General features: G+C 41.8%; 2 protein-coding genes across 5 annotated transcripts in view; both read left to right on the top strand.

The window, feature by feature from the left end:
* Nucleotides 1-9,771, top strand: part of KIF21A (kinesin family member 21A) — an 87,310-nt gene extending 77,539 nt beyond the window's left edge. For all 4 annotated transcript variants that reach the window (XM_058023691.1, XM_058023690.1, XM_058023689.1 and 1 more), the window contains 4 exons: nt 584-701; nt 3,585-3,755; nt 6,561-6,760; nt 8,525-9,771. In XM_058023691.1, the coding sequence (XP_057879674.1) occupies nt 584-701; nt 3,585-3,755; nt 6,561-6,760; nt 8,525-8,618 (583 nt within the window). In that variant the 3' untranslated portion in view covers nt 8,619-9,771. The remainder of the gene's footprint in view (nt 1-583; nt 702-3,584; nt 3,756-6,560; nt 6,761-8,524) is intronic.
* A 1,590-nt stretch (nt 9,772-11,361) lies between these two features.
* Nucleotides 11,362-18,275, top strand: part of LOC131083022 (sucrase-isomaltase, intestinal-like) — a 60,220-nt gene continuing 53,306 nt past the window's right edge. Inside the window, exons 1-4 of the mRNA XM_058023301.1 lie at nt 11,362-11,407; nt 14,167-14,401; nt 14,859-14,961; nt 15,048-15,193. Coding sequence (XP_057879284.1) covers nt 11,362-11,407; nt 14,167-14,401; nt 14,859-14,961; nt 15,048-15,193 — 530 coding nt within the window. The remainder of the gene's footprint in view (nt 11,408-14,166; nt 14,402-14,858; nt 14,962-15,047; nt 15,194-18,275) is intronic.

The raw sequence follows: 18,275 nt of genomic DNA, 5'->3' as shown, positions 1-18,275 counted from the left end.
ACACCTGGGCAAAATAGGGTATCAGTTACAGATCAGCTAATCCATCTGTGGTGGTTACTGAGATAACACATGAGATTTTCTCATGTGTTAAGGTTGTGGTGAATCATTTCAGTAAAAATGACTGGGAAAACACAAGGTTTTGTTTGACAGGCACTACAAAACACACTTTTATAAGGTGAGGATGGGAATCCTGACTAGTAATTGTTGATGAGATGATGGAAGCCAATGGAAGTAATGAAATATAATATGGGGTTATGATAGCTGCACTATAATTACACTTCTCCAAACAGAACCTGCTCCCAAAGAGTGCATTCAAAGTACAGAAAATACTTACGAGGGGACTGATTCATCTTTACTTTAAAATGTTCTAATTCCTATTTTGCATAAGTAGAGGGCTTTTGTTGTGTTTAATGTAGATTTAATATTTATCCATGGATATGAACAATAGAGTATAGGTAAACAAGAGGAAGAGTACTGAAGACAAAGGGAAAATAAAACAACCCATTTGTCACAAGCTGTGCTATGGACTGTATTGGATATGTGAAAAATTAACAAATCCTCATTTCTTCTCTTATCCTTAAAGATTTCAGTCTACAGGAAAGCTAACTGGTCACCAGGGTCCTGTAATGTGCCTTACTGTCGATCAGATCTCCAATGGACAAGATCTTATTATCACTGGTTCAAAGGATCATTATATAAAGGTAACTTGGCATATCAGCATGGGATGCAGGCTTCAGCAGAAGTGTCTCTCATCTACACATTCAAAATATGATAGCCAAAATGAAAATTATTTCACCAGTCATGGATCATGAATAATATTCAGTCATAATACTTACCACTTCAATGCCTTTTTTGTTTCACCAAGAAATATGGATGCATGGTTGTCTCCAGTTTAGTTTTTTCTTAATCCCCATTCAATTGGATGTCAGATGTACAAAGTCTTGGAGAAATATTCATAACACCTACTTTTAGGTAACATTTAGCTCTTTATCTTAAGTCAGTGCCTCTCTTCTGGAGTGCAGACCTAATTGTTTCACCAGAGACACCCTGTGTGTTCCTCTTGTAAGAGAGTCCAGGGTTTAGCCCAGGCTCATTCTGAAGTGGGGAAGACAGCCAGGTCAGCACTTCTCAGGCAAGGTGGCCAATATACTTTTCTGTTTCTTGGAGTTGTGATTAATTTACTCAAGGCTGTGGAATCTGTTTTTTTGGGAGGAGGGTTTTTTTTTGTTTGTTTTTTTTTTGTTTTGTTTTGGTTTGTTTTTTGGGGGTTTTTTTTGTTTGTTTTTTTGTTTTGTTTTTGTTTTTTGTTTGTTTTTTTTTTGTCTCACATCAGCCAGTGGCTATTTAAACCTACAAGCTCCTGTTTCTCAGGGCTACACCCAAATCACCAGACTTAATAAATTTTAGATCATCATGTAAAGGCGACCCTCACACTGCAAGAATGTGTGATGCATGAGGCCAAAGAGAATGGGCAAGAAACCCTAGCTTGTTATGAGGGGATACCCTTCTGTTCTTCTCACACACTGGAGACGAGTGTATGAACACAGCTAGGGGTGGAGCAAGATCCAGAACCTGTGTGAGATTTCTCATTGAGCTAGGCTTTCATTTTTTCATATTATTCTGTAATTCTTGGATGCTTGGCTGGGCACTGTGCCAGATGCAAAAAACTGCCTGGGAGGTTGGTGCACAGCTGGACAGTTTGGGCTGTGGATTTGAATCCTCTCAGCAATGTCCCTATGGTTAGAGGCCAGGGGATTCTTAGGCAATGGGGAGACAGAGGCAGACACTGAGAATTACTTCTCTGCACAGTTCAGAATATTGGTTTTGTAATGAGCTGCCATCCTGGCACAGTAATGAGGGAAGGACCTCAGTGAGAACAACAGGGTGGGATCATGTAATCCAAGTTTGTCATGCTGTGAGCTCCTGAGACAAGCAAGGAGGTGGGAGGGCTTTTGGAAAACAAAGCTGTCAGCAGCAGAGAAGTTTATCTGTCCTTCTTGTCCTTCCTTTCTGTGGCCAGGCTGCATAAATCCTCCTAGGTCTGCCTGCCTCTTGACTTACATCACTACAATGTCCAGGGGTATTTCAGCCATTTCTGTGTGTTTCAGAGTAGTGTGTGTTCTCCAAAGTGAATGTCTCCAGAATTGTCAAGCCAGCTGTCTATGAATTCTCAATGCTTCCATTCAGCATGGAAAAGAGAAGGTTATGTGGAGACCTCATAACTTTCCATTATCAGAAGGATGCTTACAGGGAAGCCAGAGAGGCACGCTCTTCATCAGAAACTGTAGTGACAGAACAAGGAGTAATGGGCACAGATGGAAAAAGGGGAAATTTAGGTTATGATATTAACATGAAATTCTTCACTGTGTAGGTGGTGAGACACTGAAACAGGCTGTCCAGTGAGGTTATGGATGCCCCAATGCTGGCAGTAATCAATGCCAGGCTGGATAAGGCCTTGAGCAGCCTGCTAAAGTGGGAGGTGTCCCTAGTACCAAAGAGGGTTTGGGACTACATGATCTTTAAGGCCCATTTTAACCCCTTCACAATGTGTGTTTCTCTGCATGGGTAGGTCTGTAGGGCTACCAGGCCTGGTGACAGATAGTGTCATGTCACAGGAAACTACTGTCTTGTCTACTTAGTCAGTAATATTGGTCATCTCTAGGTACCTGATTTTTCTGGTTTATCACTGAATTTTTTGTTACAGTTGGAACTGATGCATGTTAATTGAATGTGGTAACATATTTTAAAATACCTTTAGCTCACAAGGTATTATTTTATACTACCAAGCTCTCCCTTTTCTGCTGTCAAGCTTATTCATTCTAAAAGGCCAATAAAGAGCAAATAATAGAGGATAAAGTTTGACATTTGCTTGTGAAACAGAGCTGGTGGTTTAAAAAGTTACAGCTCATCTGTTCTTTCAGCTCAGTCTCACTCGGTGAGTTCTGGTTCCCTACAATGCAAAATGAATCAGGATTGCTTACACTGCAGCAGCTCCAGCAACAAAGACCTGATGGGATTGATTATGGCTTAAACTGTTGAAGCAACCTTTCTTAAAGAGTTTGTTTTAACACCCCATTCTTGGAGCACAGACAAGGAGAGAGGTGTGTCTAGTACATGAAAAGCAAGCATCAGTGTGTAACAGTATGTAACCCTTACCAAAACAACATGTCCAGAAAAAAACATATTAATGCCTCTTTCTGAAACTACTTAGCTGTGCAGTTCTCCCAGAGTGAGTTATGTTTCCCAAACTTACTCATGAACTTTGTTTCTCTAGCCCAACACACAGGGTATATATGGGCCCTTCCTGTGAAGCTGCTGTTTATATGATATTCAAGTAGTAGTAATTCTTCTTCCCAGAGCAGTCTTCTCTGAGGTCAGTGGAGTATTCCCACTTCAGGCAAGAGGTGGAAGAGGAGAAAGGAGTGGTTCTGGTAGATAAATTCTGTCAAATATACATCATGTTACTGTGGCCTGTAATAAGACTGTAATAGTTTTTTTTTTTCCCTGAAGTTATTTGCTGCATGACTTTCAAGCAGGTTAGATGGCAGAAAATTTCGTATAACATATTTTATTATTTATTTTAGATGTTTGATGTGACTGAAGGAGCTCTTGGAAGCGTGAGTCCTACACACAATTTTGAACCTCCTCATTATGATGGCATTGAAGCACTTGCTATTATGGGAGATAACCTTTTTAGTGGCTCGAGAGATAATGGAATTAAGAAATGGGATTTGTCTCAAAAAGACCTTCTTCAGGTAATGAAAAAAATCATGCAGCTGCTGTGACAGTCACGCTGTAGAACTGTTTTCAGGCTGTATAAATGTTCAGACTCGTACAATGACTATTCACATAGACACTGGTGCTTTTAATAGGGAAGGCATAGAGCGCTGGCTAAGAAAGAAATGAATAATGTACTTGATCTTTACATGCAGTTGCTTTTCTCTTCTGTGCATGTAGCATCAGGAAATTCCGGTGAAGTGGTTATCCTGTTTTAGCTCTGAGTACATGGGGGTTGTTTTTCTGCTTCAGAATAAAAGCAACATTTGCCTCATCTGTGACTGGAATCACTGGATACTTGTCTTTGACAAGTTAGTAAAGTTTGGATTGGGAACTCATTAATGAGAAACAATACTTTAGATCAGTATACAGAGTATTTTCTTGTGAAGAGGTTTTACAGCCTATCTCACTCCACCCAGTCTTGGACCTTAGATCATCTCCTTATACAGTGCAGATGTTATGTATACAATGCACTCACAATAACACTTGCTCTCAGAACATATTTGCTGCATGTTTTTCCTTATGTAAAAAGGAAAAAAAGGGAGTGGGTGTAAAAGGACCTCAAATCTAGGGAAATCGCAATTTGTTTGGCATGAAGAACTTTGCTTTTTGTCTACCTGCTGTAAGCTGGTCTGTTCCTCTAGGTCTTATGAGAAGTTCTTGAGGTATAGTTGTGATTATTTAACTTGAAACTGAGCAAGAACTGGAAGGCAGAAAAACAAATACCAGAAGAGAGTGCTGGTTTTGCAGTAACTTTTAGAGAAAGGAGGAGCATGCATTTAATATGCAGACTGATAGCAAGGAAATAAATAAAATTTTAAAATACTGGGACATGAGAAAATAATGGACTAGCTACTTTAAAAAGAAAATTTATATACGGGCATAATTAGTATTCCATAAATATATAAACTTTCTTGACCATCATTCAAAATCATCCAGTTCAGTGCCAGTTCCTTTTCAGAATACTCCAAAGACTTCTCAGTTAAAATAAGGATTCATAAATTTAGCATCTTATAGAAAATCTTCACTTGCCCGTACTGGGACATCTGCCCTCACATCTGTCTGTCCAGAAAAATATGCTAAGGATCTTGTACCAAAATCATAGGCACTGGAAAGATTTTGTATTCTCAGAGTGACTTCATTGAAGTTTTAAGGAGTGTCTTCACTCTTGCATTTTAGGCTCATTAAAAAATTATGCAATATGCATTTTTGCTATTGCAATTAATTTAACATCAGAAAGAATACAGGATCAGGGGTGAATAAGTATGTAAATTGGACTAGCTATATAACTTTCCTTGTTTTCCTTTTGGTATGTGGGCATGATTTCTCTATTTTGCCTTCCCGTTTGTTGGTTTGAAAATTAGAACTTGATAAGAATAATCTCACACTTCTTTCATTTCTATAAAATGCTGAATGTTTTTCAATGAGATGAGACTGAAGCATTTGACAGAATAGAAGTAATTTTTATTCATGGTCTTTTATAGGGAATGAGAAATGCTGTTGCTTTGCTAATCATGTGATAATTCAGAGTGGAAGGGCCCACTGGAGGTCACACAATGTAAAGTTGTCCTGCTGGTTCAAACAAGGCCAACTTTGTAGTTAGGTCTGGGTTCTCAAGGCCATGCCCAGCTGAGTTTTCAAAACCTCCAAGGTTGCAGACTGAACAGCTGCTCTCCTTAATCTACCCAGCAACAAAACCTGAAACAGAGCCAAGCTGCTTTACAGCAGAAATGCTAATGTTGCATCAGAAGTTCTGGTTTGGCATACACATGTTGACCAGGTTTGATCCCCTGTAATTAATGAAAATCCCTTAACAAGCATGCTATTCAAAAGAATTTGGAGATCATCTGCTTCACCTGATGTTGCACATCTCAAGTCACAAAACACTGCTGTGACAAAATTGGGATTTATACAAACCACAACCACCCCACCCCCCTGCTGCCATTCCTAGTTTCATGGAATGCTGCAGAATCAGACTACCAGTGCTGTTGTAGCTGTGTATGTTATAAATGAAACACTAAGGTAAGCTCCTAGAAAGCTGAATGTACTCCATTATGAGCAATGCAGCAAAGCAAAGCAATTCTTACCAAACTGAACCAGAGAAAAGCCACATTTGGTATCCCCAAAAGACAGCAAATTTTGGCTATTACTTCCCCATATTTTTATTTTTCCCCATGTATTTATTTGTGAGAACAACAAAAGGATGTGGTTCTCAGCTGGTCTGTGCAGCATTTTGCTTTCTGAATGAGAACTAAAATGCTAGTGCCCTTCCTCAATAAAGAATTAATGTGTTTCTGTGAAGTGCAACATCACAAAATCAATGTAAAATGTGTAGTGGGAAAAGAGGAAAGAAAGAAGGCAAACACAGCTTCTGTCTTCCTGGTGTATTTTTGTGCAGTTTTTTGGATTTTCTTTTTATGTGTTTTATAGCAGTTACAGAGACTTGAAACATATACAGAGACCATGTGTTCAAAAATGCATTCAAATATGCATTAGAAAAGATGCAGACTTTGCATTATCCTAAACTGATTTCTGTTCCACATTAGGTCAATTGTGCATATTAGATTTTTTTTCCTGTTTTGCAGTATTATTTCACAAAAACAAACACACTTGGAAGTTAGCACTGTCCTTGCTCTAAAGGTGCAGAATCCACCCAGAGCCACGTAGCAAAACTGCTGCAGGACAAGGAATCAGGTTTACAACGTGGGATTTTTCCACTTCTGTGCTTGTTGCTCTGGAATTTTCTGCAGCCCTGTGAGACTGGTGTGCCTTCTCTCTTTCAGCAAGTCCCCAATGCCCATAAGGACTGGGTTTGTGCTCTTGGCCTGGTGCCCGGGGTGCCGGTTCTGCTCAGCGCCTGCAGGGGAGGCACCCTCAAGCTCTGGAACGTGGACACCTTTGCACCCATTGGGGAGATGAAGGGACATGACAGCCCAATAAATGCCATCTGCACCAACTCCAGCCAGATTTTTACAGCAGCAGAGTGAGTTCTTCTCCATGCATCTTTTCTGTGTCCCCTGCTAGAATCCTGTCCATGCACGTGTGTTTAGGGCATGTGTAACTCACTGCACAGAAAGCATCAGGAGACCTTGTCCAGTCCATGCCCCTCAATGCTAGTATCTATCACAGCCATCCCCAAAGTGGGGTGCTTGCACCCCAGAGGATGCACAGCATGACCCATTGGGGTGCTGGAATAAATGATTAGAACTCAGTGGTATGTCTATATAATTAACAAATACACACAGCAGTGTGGGCTTAAAAAAATTTTAGTGGTAGGGGGTGCATGATCAGAACAAGTTTGGAGACCACTGATCTACAAGGATGGCAGGGAGAATTTGGCAGTACTTGAGAATTTTATAAGCTTGTCTCTGCAGTTTACTATTTCCTGGTGAGACTAATTCCTTACCTGTGCAAATTCTCCTAAAAGCCATGGCACATCCCTGTTAGTTTGTGCTTGGTTTGCTTTTAAGTGCTGGCATACAGGAGAAGCTTTGCAAGCCATGCTACTGTCCTGTAAACACCTTGATTTGAATATTTGTTTGCTCAGTAAAAGTGAGCAAATTGGGGACCTGAAACCTCAGGGGAATTGACCAAGAGAAGTACCTTGTTATGGAGAATATAGTTGCAGGAGATGGCAACAGAGCCTCTTTGTGGTGTAGTCTGAGCACAGGAGCTGTGACAGCTGACGTATTGCATTCTTGTGCCAATTGTGGAAGCTTCTGGCCTTCTGAATTACAAGCAGGTCTTTCTGAATCATAGCAGGATTTCAAAATTGCCAAGTTTTCATATTTGGTGGTCAGGTTTTATGTTTAATCACTAATAGGTAGGGGTGTAGAAGTCAAAGCTTATGTCTGTGTTTGCCTAAAAATTATTAATCCTTTTAGAACATACATGCATCTGAAATTCTTTTTTTTTTTTTTTTTGTCATTAAAAATTTTCAGTCTTTTGGTATTTCTAGCAGTGGGCTTAAGGTCTAAAAAATTTAGATGGTTCCTAACAATTTACAGTGAAATGAAGGCACAGGTCAGAAAACACTTTTAACTGTCACAAAGTCTGCTCAGCCTGCTGGTTTCTTTTGAGGGAGTTGTGAGGAATATATGAATCAGTGTTGGCTAGTCACTCAAGTTAATGTTTATGAGAAATTCATAACTTCCCTTTCATGGAATAAATTGCTATTTAACAAGACTAACTCTTTATTTTACTTCTAAATTATAACAGCATTTTGCGACACATTTTATGTGATATTTTATTTACACATACTTTAAAATTGTGTAAATAGTGATTTTTTTCCAAAAGTACATAACTACAGTCTGGGCTTCTAAACATCAGCTCACTGGTATGTGCTATCTAGCAACTTGCCAATGGGTTTGGGTTTGTTGGGTATTTTTTGTTGGAGAGTTAGGACTTCATATTTTCTTATGGTTTTGTGCTTTTTTTTACTTATGATAGACTGACAACTCTTTACTTTTTTAGGCATAAAGTCTTTATACATTCTTAGATGGCTGAAGGTCATAGCCAGTGCTGTGATAAGGTTAGGGAATCTTCAGCGTTGTACATGTAAAATTACGAAGTCTCCTGGAGATGGAATAACCCTTGCATGTCCATTAAAGAGCTGGTATTTTGCCAACAATACCTTTCTGAATAAGGCACTCAAGCTTTTAAGGAAGTGTCCCTGGCCCCCCCTTGGCCCTCTCTCCCTCCCCAGTGTACTCACAGTGCTCTAATACTGCTTTGTTTTGGTTTTCAGTGATCGCACTGTGAGGATCTGGAAAGCTCGGAATATTATAGATGGACAGATCTCAGATACAGGAGATGCAAATGAAGATCTTGCCAGTAATTGAAATTACAGGGGATAAAGGAATAAATTGATCGATTTGAGGTGCACTCTATGCAGTTTGCTGCATGTCTAGTAGTTAAACACTGATGACTGGAATGAACTGAAAATGCGTGAACTCTTCCACTAGACCTGCTGTCCTTAAAATATGTACTGTATTTAATAACCTCTTGGTAACATGCTTGAGTCTCAACAGTCACATGTATCTCTATATATTATGGCTGAATTTGTATGCATATGTAATACTTGCAGTTTAAATTAACTGGAATTCAGTCTTCTGTAATGACCATCTCAAAATTATAACCTGAAATATATAACAAAAGTGCTCTGCTGTATTTCACTCACAAGTATGATCAGCTGTTTTGCATTTTAGGGTAACAGAGGAAGGAACGTGTCCCAGGAATAAGCCTTTGATCATGAGAGGCAGTTTGAAGATTTTAAAGGTCACTTCCACTGTTGTTAGGAAAGTGGAGTGAATAATAGATGGGAAGAAGCTGTTAACAGTACATCTACTTGACATGGCTGTATCCTGCTAACAGCAAATGCCATATGATTTGTGTGTTGATAGCATATAATCTGTGTTGACCAAAGTTGTGCAGCTGTGTGTACTCTGTGCTCAGGACTAGAACACAAATGCCCACAAATGGCTATGTTTTGTGTTTTGCCTATGTTCTGCAATGACTAGATGTTCATAATGTCATGATAAATATATCTTAATCTATTTTTCTTACGGATTTGTTTCTATCATCTCACATTTTCTTTTTTTTTTAAGCAAATTGTCTTTCCTTTTTATCTAATTTTATATGCTGCTAAATGTATTTTAAATACACTGTTTTGCAAACCTTGGCAGTTACTTTGAGAACTGAACCACGTTTATTGGGAAAAGCTATGTAAATAGATGGTTGTATAAAGAAAATATCTTATCTTGTGCCTGTATGACTTTTGAAGTTCTTGGAACCTGGATATTGAGGGAGGTTGTATAATTTACCCAACTGCTCTGAATATTAATTTGTAAATTCTGCAAATTTTAAAATTTTATGTAGATTCAGAAACAGTGTTTGGATATTGAGGTTTTTTGGTTGTTTTGTTTTTATTTTTCAGAAAATATCAGTCTGTAAATTATAGCTTGTGTAGGTAACAAATAAAGCTGTGAATGTGAACTGCTTTTTTGTCTTGTCCATCATACCTCCTTATAAAAAATTCACTTCCTTTGCAAAGGTGTTGAATTTAAACCCACAGTTTTACACTGCAGTAGAGTAGCTTGGTGAGCACCATAGCCCATATATCCCATGTCTGTGTTCTCCTTGGCCATTATTTGTGATTTTATAGTACTTAGGAACCCTAGGGGGATTCCCTCACACTTAGTACAGTACAGACATAAAATGAAGCAGGTGACTCCTGTTCCTATGAGATGACACCTCTCTTGCCTTATTGCATATGGTCTGTCAAACAAGGAAAAGTGCTGATGCCTCTTACTGATCTTGGAGGAATTACTTCCTTCTCTGCTCAGCTTGAAAGATGAAAATGCTGCTTGCAATTTGAGGTTACCAATGTGTTCCAGGTTTTGATGGAGATGGGCGATGAATGATTGGTTAAAAACAATGTATAAATTAGTTAAAATAAGTTAAAATTAGTTAAGTTAAAATAAGTTTAAAATTAGTTAAAATTAGTTAAAATAAGCAGCAGCACTACCACTTAGAGTTTGTCTATCATGCTTTTTAGCTACTCAAAGGGTATAGACACAAATTATTTGGGACTATGTGACAACCTTGAGCAAATTCCAGTGGAGAGTGAATTTACACATAAGACTCACATGAGAGGCTTTTTGTGGAGGGTCCCCATTCCTCTTGGCCCAGCAGGTGTTGTGCCAAGCTACACAAATGATACCAACAGCTTGGTGACCCCTGTTTTTGGGGCTGGACACTGTGGGTGCAAGATTCATATGAATATTGTGTTTTGCAGCTGCAGGACAGAAGCCCTTGCAGCCCTGGGAAAAGCCTGCCCTCTGTCCAGCTGCTCGACTCTGAGCACATGGGGCTGTGTGACCATGGCCTGAGCTGCAGATCTTCCTCTCCAGTGATGCCTGGCACTGCATATATTTAGTTTGGCTTATTTCCTGATAGGCACTAATGTTACATAATGTAGTCATAAAAAATATTTAGTTTTAAATGTTTTTTTTTTCTTCCAGAAAGATATTCTACCTAAACCAGGTCTTACCGTAGAACAAAGCTTTCACACTTTTGCTCTGAAAGTTCTTGCCATCAAGTACTTGGAAGAAAAATGTCATTTCGTAAAGGTCACAGTATCACTGTCTTGTTTTAATGGAGAATTCTTTGACTGTTTGTTTTTCTCCAAACTTCATCTGTGCTGTAAACCCATATACGTAATAAAAGATAATATGAAATCAGAAAAAGGTAAGCACTGCACTCCCGTGTCTGAACATGTTAGTGTTAAATAAAAAACAAAGGTGGTCTCCGAAAAATTAATTTTCTAAGAAGTCATGGAAAAATCACATTTTCCTCTCAAAGTTGGAATTTAGAAGTTGAGCAAAGTGTGTGGAAAAATTAGACTGTATCTCACCTTATCTGCTTAGATACAGTCAAGGTCATGTGTAACAAATAATCTCATTAAAGATATGAATTCTAAGAACATATTTGCAATGCTTCTGATTGTGTATCAGAACAAGTGCTTATCGTGCCCCTGACTTGTATAAAATGCTTCAGACTGCCTGCACAAGTCCTCCTTCAACCATGGCAAGGATGAGGAGCCTGTGTTTCTTGGCTGTTGTGCTTGCAGGTAAGTACACCACATTTGTATTTTGTCCTAGGCTTCATAAGCAAAATATAAAAGTGCTAACAATAGAAGAGGTGTTAAAAGAAATTACTGTTTTCCATAGAAAAGGAGACAACAGGCATGGCACTGACTCCACCTGAGGTGACTGTGGGAGGACAGCAGAGCTGACTTGTTTAGAAATATGCCCTAGTCCTCCAGTGCATTCAGCACTTGGGCACCAGCATAGTCAAAAGGGAATCAGTGGGATCATTCAGCTCTGAAGATACCTATTGCTTTGTTAGGGGTTTTTTTCTGTAATTTTTACCCCAGCATACCAGAGGTTAATTTGGTCCAGAGAGTAGTAAAGGGAGAATACATATTATTTTGTTGCTGAAGGATGAAACCTCTGCAGCAAATGCCTTTGAAATGTACAATGATGAACCAAAAATGTAAATACTTATATTATTAAATGAAAAACTGTGTGGTAATACTTCAATTCCTTCCTTATGCCTTAATTTTAATCCAATTTTTCAAAATTAAAGTGAATGATTTTTAAAAACTATGAGGATTATTTTTCACCTATATCTTTCCAACTGCCTTTCCTTAGCTTCTGTTCCCATGGAAATTATCATGGAAAAGCAGCAAGTAGCCATAGGTGTTGCTATATATTCAACTGCTTGTTTGGATCTAGTCTTCATATGTTTACAGACATGTGCTGTAAATACAGTAAAAATTATGGTTTTAAAATTATTTTTAAAAGTAGGGAAGGAAAATTGTATTTTCCCACTTGCTGTGATCACATTTGTACTACAATAGAAGTAAATCCAGGAACAAGGGATGAATAAGGTTGCAGCCTTATTCAGCTGCTCACACCTCCAAGTCTTTGTTTTTAAAATTTGCTGGAAAATGTAAGCTTTGCATTAATGGGAGAAAAAATGGAAGAAATTTCTTGGCTCCTACTGGGGGAATGTTTTTTTCCTTTGAACTAGGTTAGTCATTCACAATCTCGTTCATAAGAAGTATTTTGAAAGTATTTTACAATACAAATTAGTTCATAAAAGTCTCCCACAAACCTATCCTGTGTAAAATGACACTACATTAATAATCTGCTGTAGTGTGTTCAGTCATACTCTTCTTGATTTCAGCCATGAAAACACTAATGCTGCATTTGACTCTCACTAGAAAACACACTCCAGACCAAAATGAAATGTGATGGGTTTTGTTTATTTTGTGCTCCAAGAAGAAATAATTGCAGGAGTGCAGAAGGGTATTCATATTCCTATTATGCTTTGGATGAAAAAGAGGATAAGAATTTATAGCTTTTCTATGTGATGTATCATGAGGGGTGAATGCTGGACAGAGAGCAGTCAGCCCGTGGGACCTGACACTCTGCCCCACCAACAGAGGTGGAAACCAATGGTGCCCGCCCAGCAGCTGGTGCAGGTTAACAGCCAGATAATTCCTGTTAACTCCAGCCTCCAGAAGATGATAATGAGGCACGGGGGCAGTGAGCAGTGAGCTCTGCTGAGCAGCCGGGGAGCATCAGACCTGAGTGTCAGATGTTCCTGTCTAAAAGGGGCATGAGAGTTTGCTCAAAAAAAATGTAGGTGGCACTCCTGCTTTTCTGTGTTCATATCCCCCCACTTAGAAATCAACTCTGGCATTGCAGCATGATGGCATTCTCTAGCGAAAATCTACTATTTCATTCTGTAACTTTTCCTAGTATACATAATTACTGCTTGTGCACATCTGCTTGTAGAATTTTTTCTGTGGAGAAGCCCAGACTGCATCAGCAATCATGTTTTAGGCTTTCAAGCACACAACAGTCCGCATAAAAAAAAAAAAAAAAAAAAAAAAAGAAAGCAGAGGTATTAGTCATTTTGTAGAAAAGGGCAATTATCGTTCAAGTAGATTTAATCTTGGAATATTGCTGTAATGACTAAAATTACATAAATTAACTTCAGAATAAGTATGCTGCCAGTGATATGCCTGCTCTCTCTGAGAATATTTACCAACAGCAGTTTGTCAGCACAGCAGGGAGCTGGTCTTGTGGTCCCCCTGCTCTTCTGAGGCTCTCAACCAGAGGGCTTGACTTGCAGCTGTAAAAAGGGCAAATTTAGCACCTTACTCACAGTTTCTTTTTCATGATGATTCTGTGAATGACTAATACATGCCTTTTACTGCTGGCATCTTCCCTTTACTCATAACCATACCTATATTAAAACAAACTACTAATACTATGTAGATACAGTTGTCAGATACAGAAAAGAAACCCAATATGAACATACACTCACTATTTTTCTATTTATACCATACAAGTACATGCTGCTTGTCACATACCTGTGTCTGTATAGTTAGAAAACATCTGTGAATAACATAATTATACAGAAAATGTAACATTTTAATATTGATAGCAGTCCTTACTGAAGACTCCCTCCTGCTCTGCCAGCCTGCAGTGTTGCTCTCATGCCTCACCAGCAGCTTCATTATGCTGCTATTTAACTTTGTATGAGTATTTCAAGCGAGTCGTGCTTCAGCTGAGCACAGGCAGCTCTGAGTGCAGAATAATGCAGACCCAGTGCCTCGGCTTGTAAAAGAAAGTGGCTGCTGCTCTCGCTCTGGTATGAGCAGGCAGCTGCTAGGCCAGTCCTAGTTCATGGGATAATGGGTACCAGCCCTAAGACGGGGAGAAAGCACATCCAGAACCAATAATATCTGAGGTTTGCGGTGCTGCGGGGTTTTTGACGCGGTTCCCTGCTGCTCTGACGGCTTTTCCCCCACAGCCCTGGGCGGGTGCCTGGGCGAGGAGCAGGACGCGCAGTGCCCCGGCAGCGTGGCGGTGCAGAAGCGCATTGACTGCCACCCGCAGCCCGGCGCTTCCCGGGAGGCCTGCGAGGCCCGGGGCTGCACCTGGTGCTCCAGCGATGTGCCCAACGCTCCCTGGTGCTTCTTCCCGGAGAACAGTCCCTACGGCTACGCCCGCAGCGGGGGCCCCGAGCAGACCGACAAGGGCTGGAGGTGAGTCCGTGCGGGAGGCTCCCCGGCTGCTGCAGGCCGGCACTGCCCCACGGCCGGAGCTGCCGCCCCGGGCACTCTCCCGAACACATTGCCCCGAAAACTTTCCTTCCCCAAGGAGGGAAAGGGACACCCTTCTCTGTGCATTGCCATAGAACTGGGGCTTGTGCTCTCGCCACACCTCAGGTGAGGAAACCAGGTGCAGGCACAGAGTGCTCCCTCCTGCCCTGGCAGCTGTGTCTCAGGAAACTACGAGGTCTCCTTTCTTTGGTGGCCTCTGTTTTATCCATTAACATCAAGGAAGGCCTAAACTGGCCTCAGGGATTATCTCTCTCAGTAAGTCAATGATTTATTTTTAAAGAGCTGCCACAGAGTAGCTGGGTGGTTCCCCTGGCCTGCCCGAGGGTGGTCTCAGCCAGTGATCCCTCGTGGTGGTCACCAGCCCGTGTTTGCACTGCAGAGTCACGCTGAACAAGCGCCAGGCCTTGTCCCTCTTCGGAAATGACATTTCCCCGATCGTCTTTGAGGTGGAGTTCCAGACCAAGGACAGACTGCGGTTCAGGGTGAGTGTTTGGGGGTTGGAATCATTTAACCAAAGCACTGCATGCTAAGGAGTGATCTGACCTGCCCCCTGCTCACCTCGCTCTAGCTCTACGACCCCAACGCGCAGCGCTTTGAAGTCCCACTGAAGATCGATGGCCCCGGGGTCACTGCTGAAGAAGCCAACTATGAGGTGGAGTTCTCCGATGATTCCACACACTTAAAGATCAAGAGGAAGAGCACTGGCACTGTGCTGTGAGTACTACACATGATTCATATTGCTTTTTGTAAAAGTTAGGTGTGATGAGGTGAGCACTCTTTACCTACACCCTGTTGCTTGTGTCTGTGGGACAAGGTGTAAATGCAGATTTGTGCCTTGTCCTGGAAGGACTTTCATTATTAATGGGGGTATGTGCCCGTGTAACAGACAATTATCCATGTGCATGTATAAAAGTTTATGCAGTAAGTCAAAAAACTTCTGAGGCTACAATTTCATGGCTTTGGATGCTGCTAAACTCAACTCGTCAAAGCACTGAGCTAAGATTTCTGAAATTTGAGTGTCAGGAACTAAGTGCCAGATCTCTTGACACTCTCCAGCAGGCAGGTCTAGGGAGGTCAAAGCAGTGGAGGCTGTAAGCCTCTAATTTCCACTGATGTACTGAGTGGCACTGGCTCTAGTTGTCGCTCTGCAAAAATACCATTTGTTTTCTCAAGCTAGTACTATAAGTTTAACTTCAGCAAAAGCTCCTCTCACTAACAAATGTCACCAGGTGTCATAATTTCCGTTTTCCTTGGCTTCCATCAACACATCTCTAGTGCATAATGCTACTTAGAAAGAGAGTCCCAATCAAGGTGCATTCCTGGCAGCTGCTTTTAAGAATGCAGCAGTGAGCAATTTAAGGATGGCTTAACATGAGTGATGCAAATGAGACCATACAGCCCCAAGAATGGTCTGCAGGTGGAACCATCATGCTGGGTTTTTAATGAGCTGACCATCCTTTTGAACTACAGTCTCATGGCATCTCTTTATACATGTCACAGTCAGTTCTGTAAAGTCTTATTTATGCAAGCTATTTTAAATGCATGCATTATGCATTACTCTAATAACAAAAATAATTTAATTTCTCATTAGACTTAACAGCTCTGTGTAAACAGTGGGGTTTTGTTAAAGGCCCAGTTTTCTTCTTCTTCCTGTAAAGGCTTATTAATTGGAATGCTGGTGTAAGGGGTGAATGCATAAGTGCCTAGCTCATGACCCATTCTCATTCAGCCCTCCCCACCTTCACCAGACCCCAAGGCTTTAGCCAGGATTGGTCAAACTTGAGATGTCCCAGCTAAGGGGAGGGACTGCCATGGAGCAGATGCAGGGTCTGCCAAAGGCACAGCTCCAGTGACAGGCAGAGGGACACAAGTCAGGAGAGGGACACAACCCCACTGAGCAGGTTTCCAGGAGGGCACATTCAGTGCCCTGCTGTGGGCCTGGGGAAGCCTCCTGCATTCCCCTCCATCTCTTTGTGCAGCAAGGCCCGTGCCCAGCAGCAGCAGCAGCAGCAGCAGCAGAGGTGTGGGTGCAGCCGTGCTGTGCTGCAGAGCCCAGGGAGGCAGAGGGCAGCCTTGGTTTGCAGCACTGGCACAGCAGCAGCAGTGATGCTCTGCTCTCCAGCATCCCCGTGGGAAATTGTACACTGCCTCCAGGCAGGTAAACGAGTGCTCCTGAAACCCAGCCAAGCCCAAGAAGAGGAAATTGTGGGTGAATATAATGCACAAATAATGGACTTCTATCCTGCAAGCAGTGGCAAGGCTGCTCCCAAAATATCATCACCAGCAGAGACACAGGATTTTGTGTACAGAAAGGGAAATTGTATGTTCCTGGGAATTCTGGTTTCATGTGAAAGGGCACAGCCAGTACTGTAGTCTAAAGGATCCTGTCAGGGAGCCATTCCTCTCACAGCTGAATGATATTCAGTTTAGTTGTATTCCCTGTGTGAGGAGCAAAAATGCTTCCCCTTCATTTGTTTGCCTGTCCATCCTGTCAGAGTGAGGAAATGCAGGTGCTCAGAGATAGCTCCACAACCTGTCTTAGAGGGATTTGCAATCTCCTTAGCTACCAAAAGAGCTGTGCAGATGGAATCTTTCAAAACAGGAAAGCAGGTTATATATCCTGGCCTAAAATCTATGGTTGGCTGCATTTACTTTACTGGGAGGATGAGCCCTCAGCAAGCAGCATTACAGGAACATTCCCATCAGAGGCTGCACTTGACTGCCTGAGTCAAGGGGTGCACTGGTGGCATCTGGCAGGTTAAGTAGATTTTCATGTTAGTTCAACCTGCCCAAAGGCAGGTTTGAATGCTAAAAACCAAATCTTTTCCTTTGGGTTCCTCCAGAAGTGGGAGCAGCTGCTGCAGGGCTCCCAGGCACCGAGCTGCACAGGTGGTGGTGTCTGTGCCCAGGCCAGGTTAGGGCAGGCTGTGTGTCCCTGAGAAACAGGCAAGTGCCTGACACCTGGAGGGACTTCAGCCTCCTGCTTTAGGATGTGAACAGCAATGGCCTTCCTGCCTCAATGAACAGCTGAGTCAATTGTTGATTTCTGTGTGCACACAAACACTGCTCAGAACAATCAATGTGGGCAAATAAAACCTCTTCAACAGGTGCTGCATTTGCACTCCCCAGGTGGGGGTGGATAATAACTTGTGTCTGCAGCAAACCAGGTCAGGGGTCTCTCCTGGACCTTTTAAATATCTCTGAGGAAAACTTCCCCATAGTAAAGCAATTCCAGATCCTCAGAAATCTGCTTTCCCTTATGCTTCTTATCCCTTGCTAGCAGAGCCATGCTGCTGGCTGACCTACCCCCCAAGAAAGCCTAAATCCCTCATGATGCCCAGCATGCTCTGGCACAGCTGACAGTCCGCCTGGGAAGGAAGCAGCCTGTCCCAAGCAGAAACACAGTGTAGGTTTGGGTGGCTGTTTCAAAGCCCCCACCTGTGTTTCCCTGCCCTCCTTTCCGAGCTGCAGTCTGTCCTTCCATCCCTGGCTTTGTGCTGGGAAGCAATGGGGTGTCAGGCTCCTGTCTGTCTGCTTGACGGAAAACCCCATCCCCACTCTGGTACCCCTGTGCACAAAGCCTCCTCCTTGTGAGGAATGATTTCATTCCACATTAGAAATGCTGCAGGGGAGAGGCAGAGGAGGCTTTGAGTGTGATTTAAGGGCATTTCTCACACTCACTGCGTGCAGGGAGACCTAGCTGAGCTACCCAAGGAGGGCAGGACAAACTCAGGGCTCCATGTAATCACAATAACAGGGGAAGGGAGTAAACTGTGTGAGAGGAGAGACATTAACA

The sequence above is a fragment of the Melospiza georgiana genome, chromosome 4 (genome assembly GCF_028018845.1).
Source record: "Melospiza georgiana isolate bMelGeo1 chromosome 4, bMelGeo1.pri, whole genome shotgun sequence".
In the NCBI taxonomy this organism is placed as follows: Eukaryota; Metazoa; Chordata; class Aves; order Passeriformes; family Passerellidae; genus Melospiza; species Melospiza georgiana.
The sequence above is the reverse complement of the archived record's forward strand: the minus strand, read 5'-3'. Positions and strand labels throughout refer to the sequence as shown.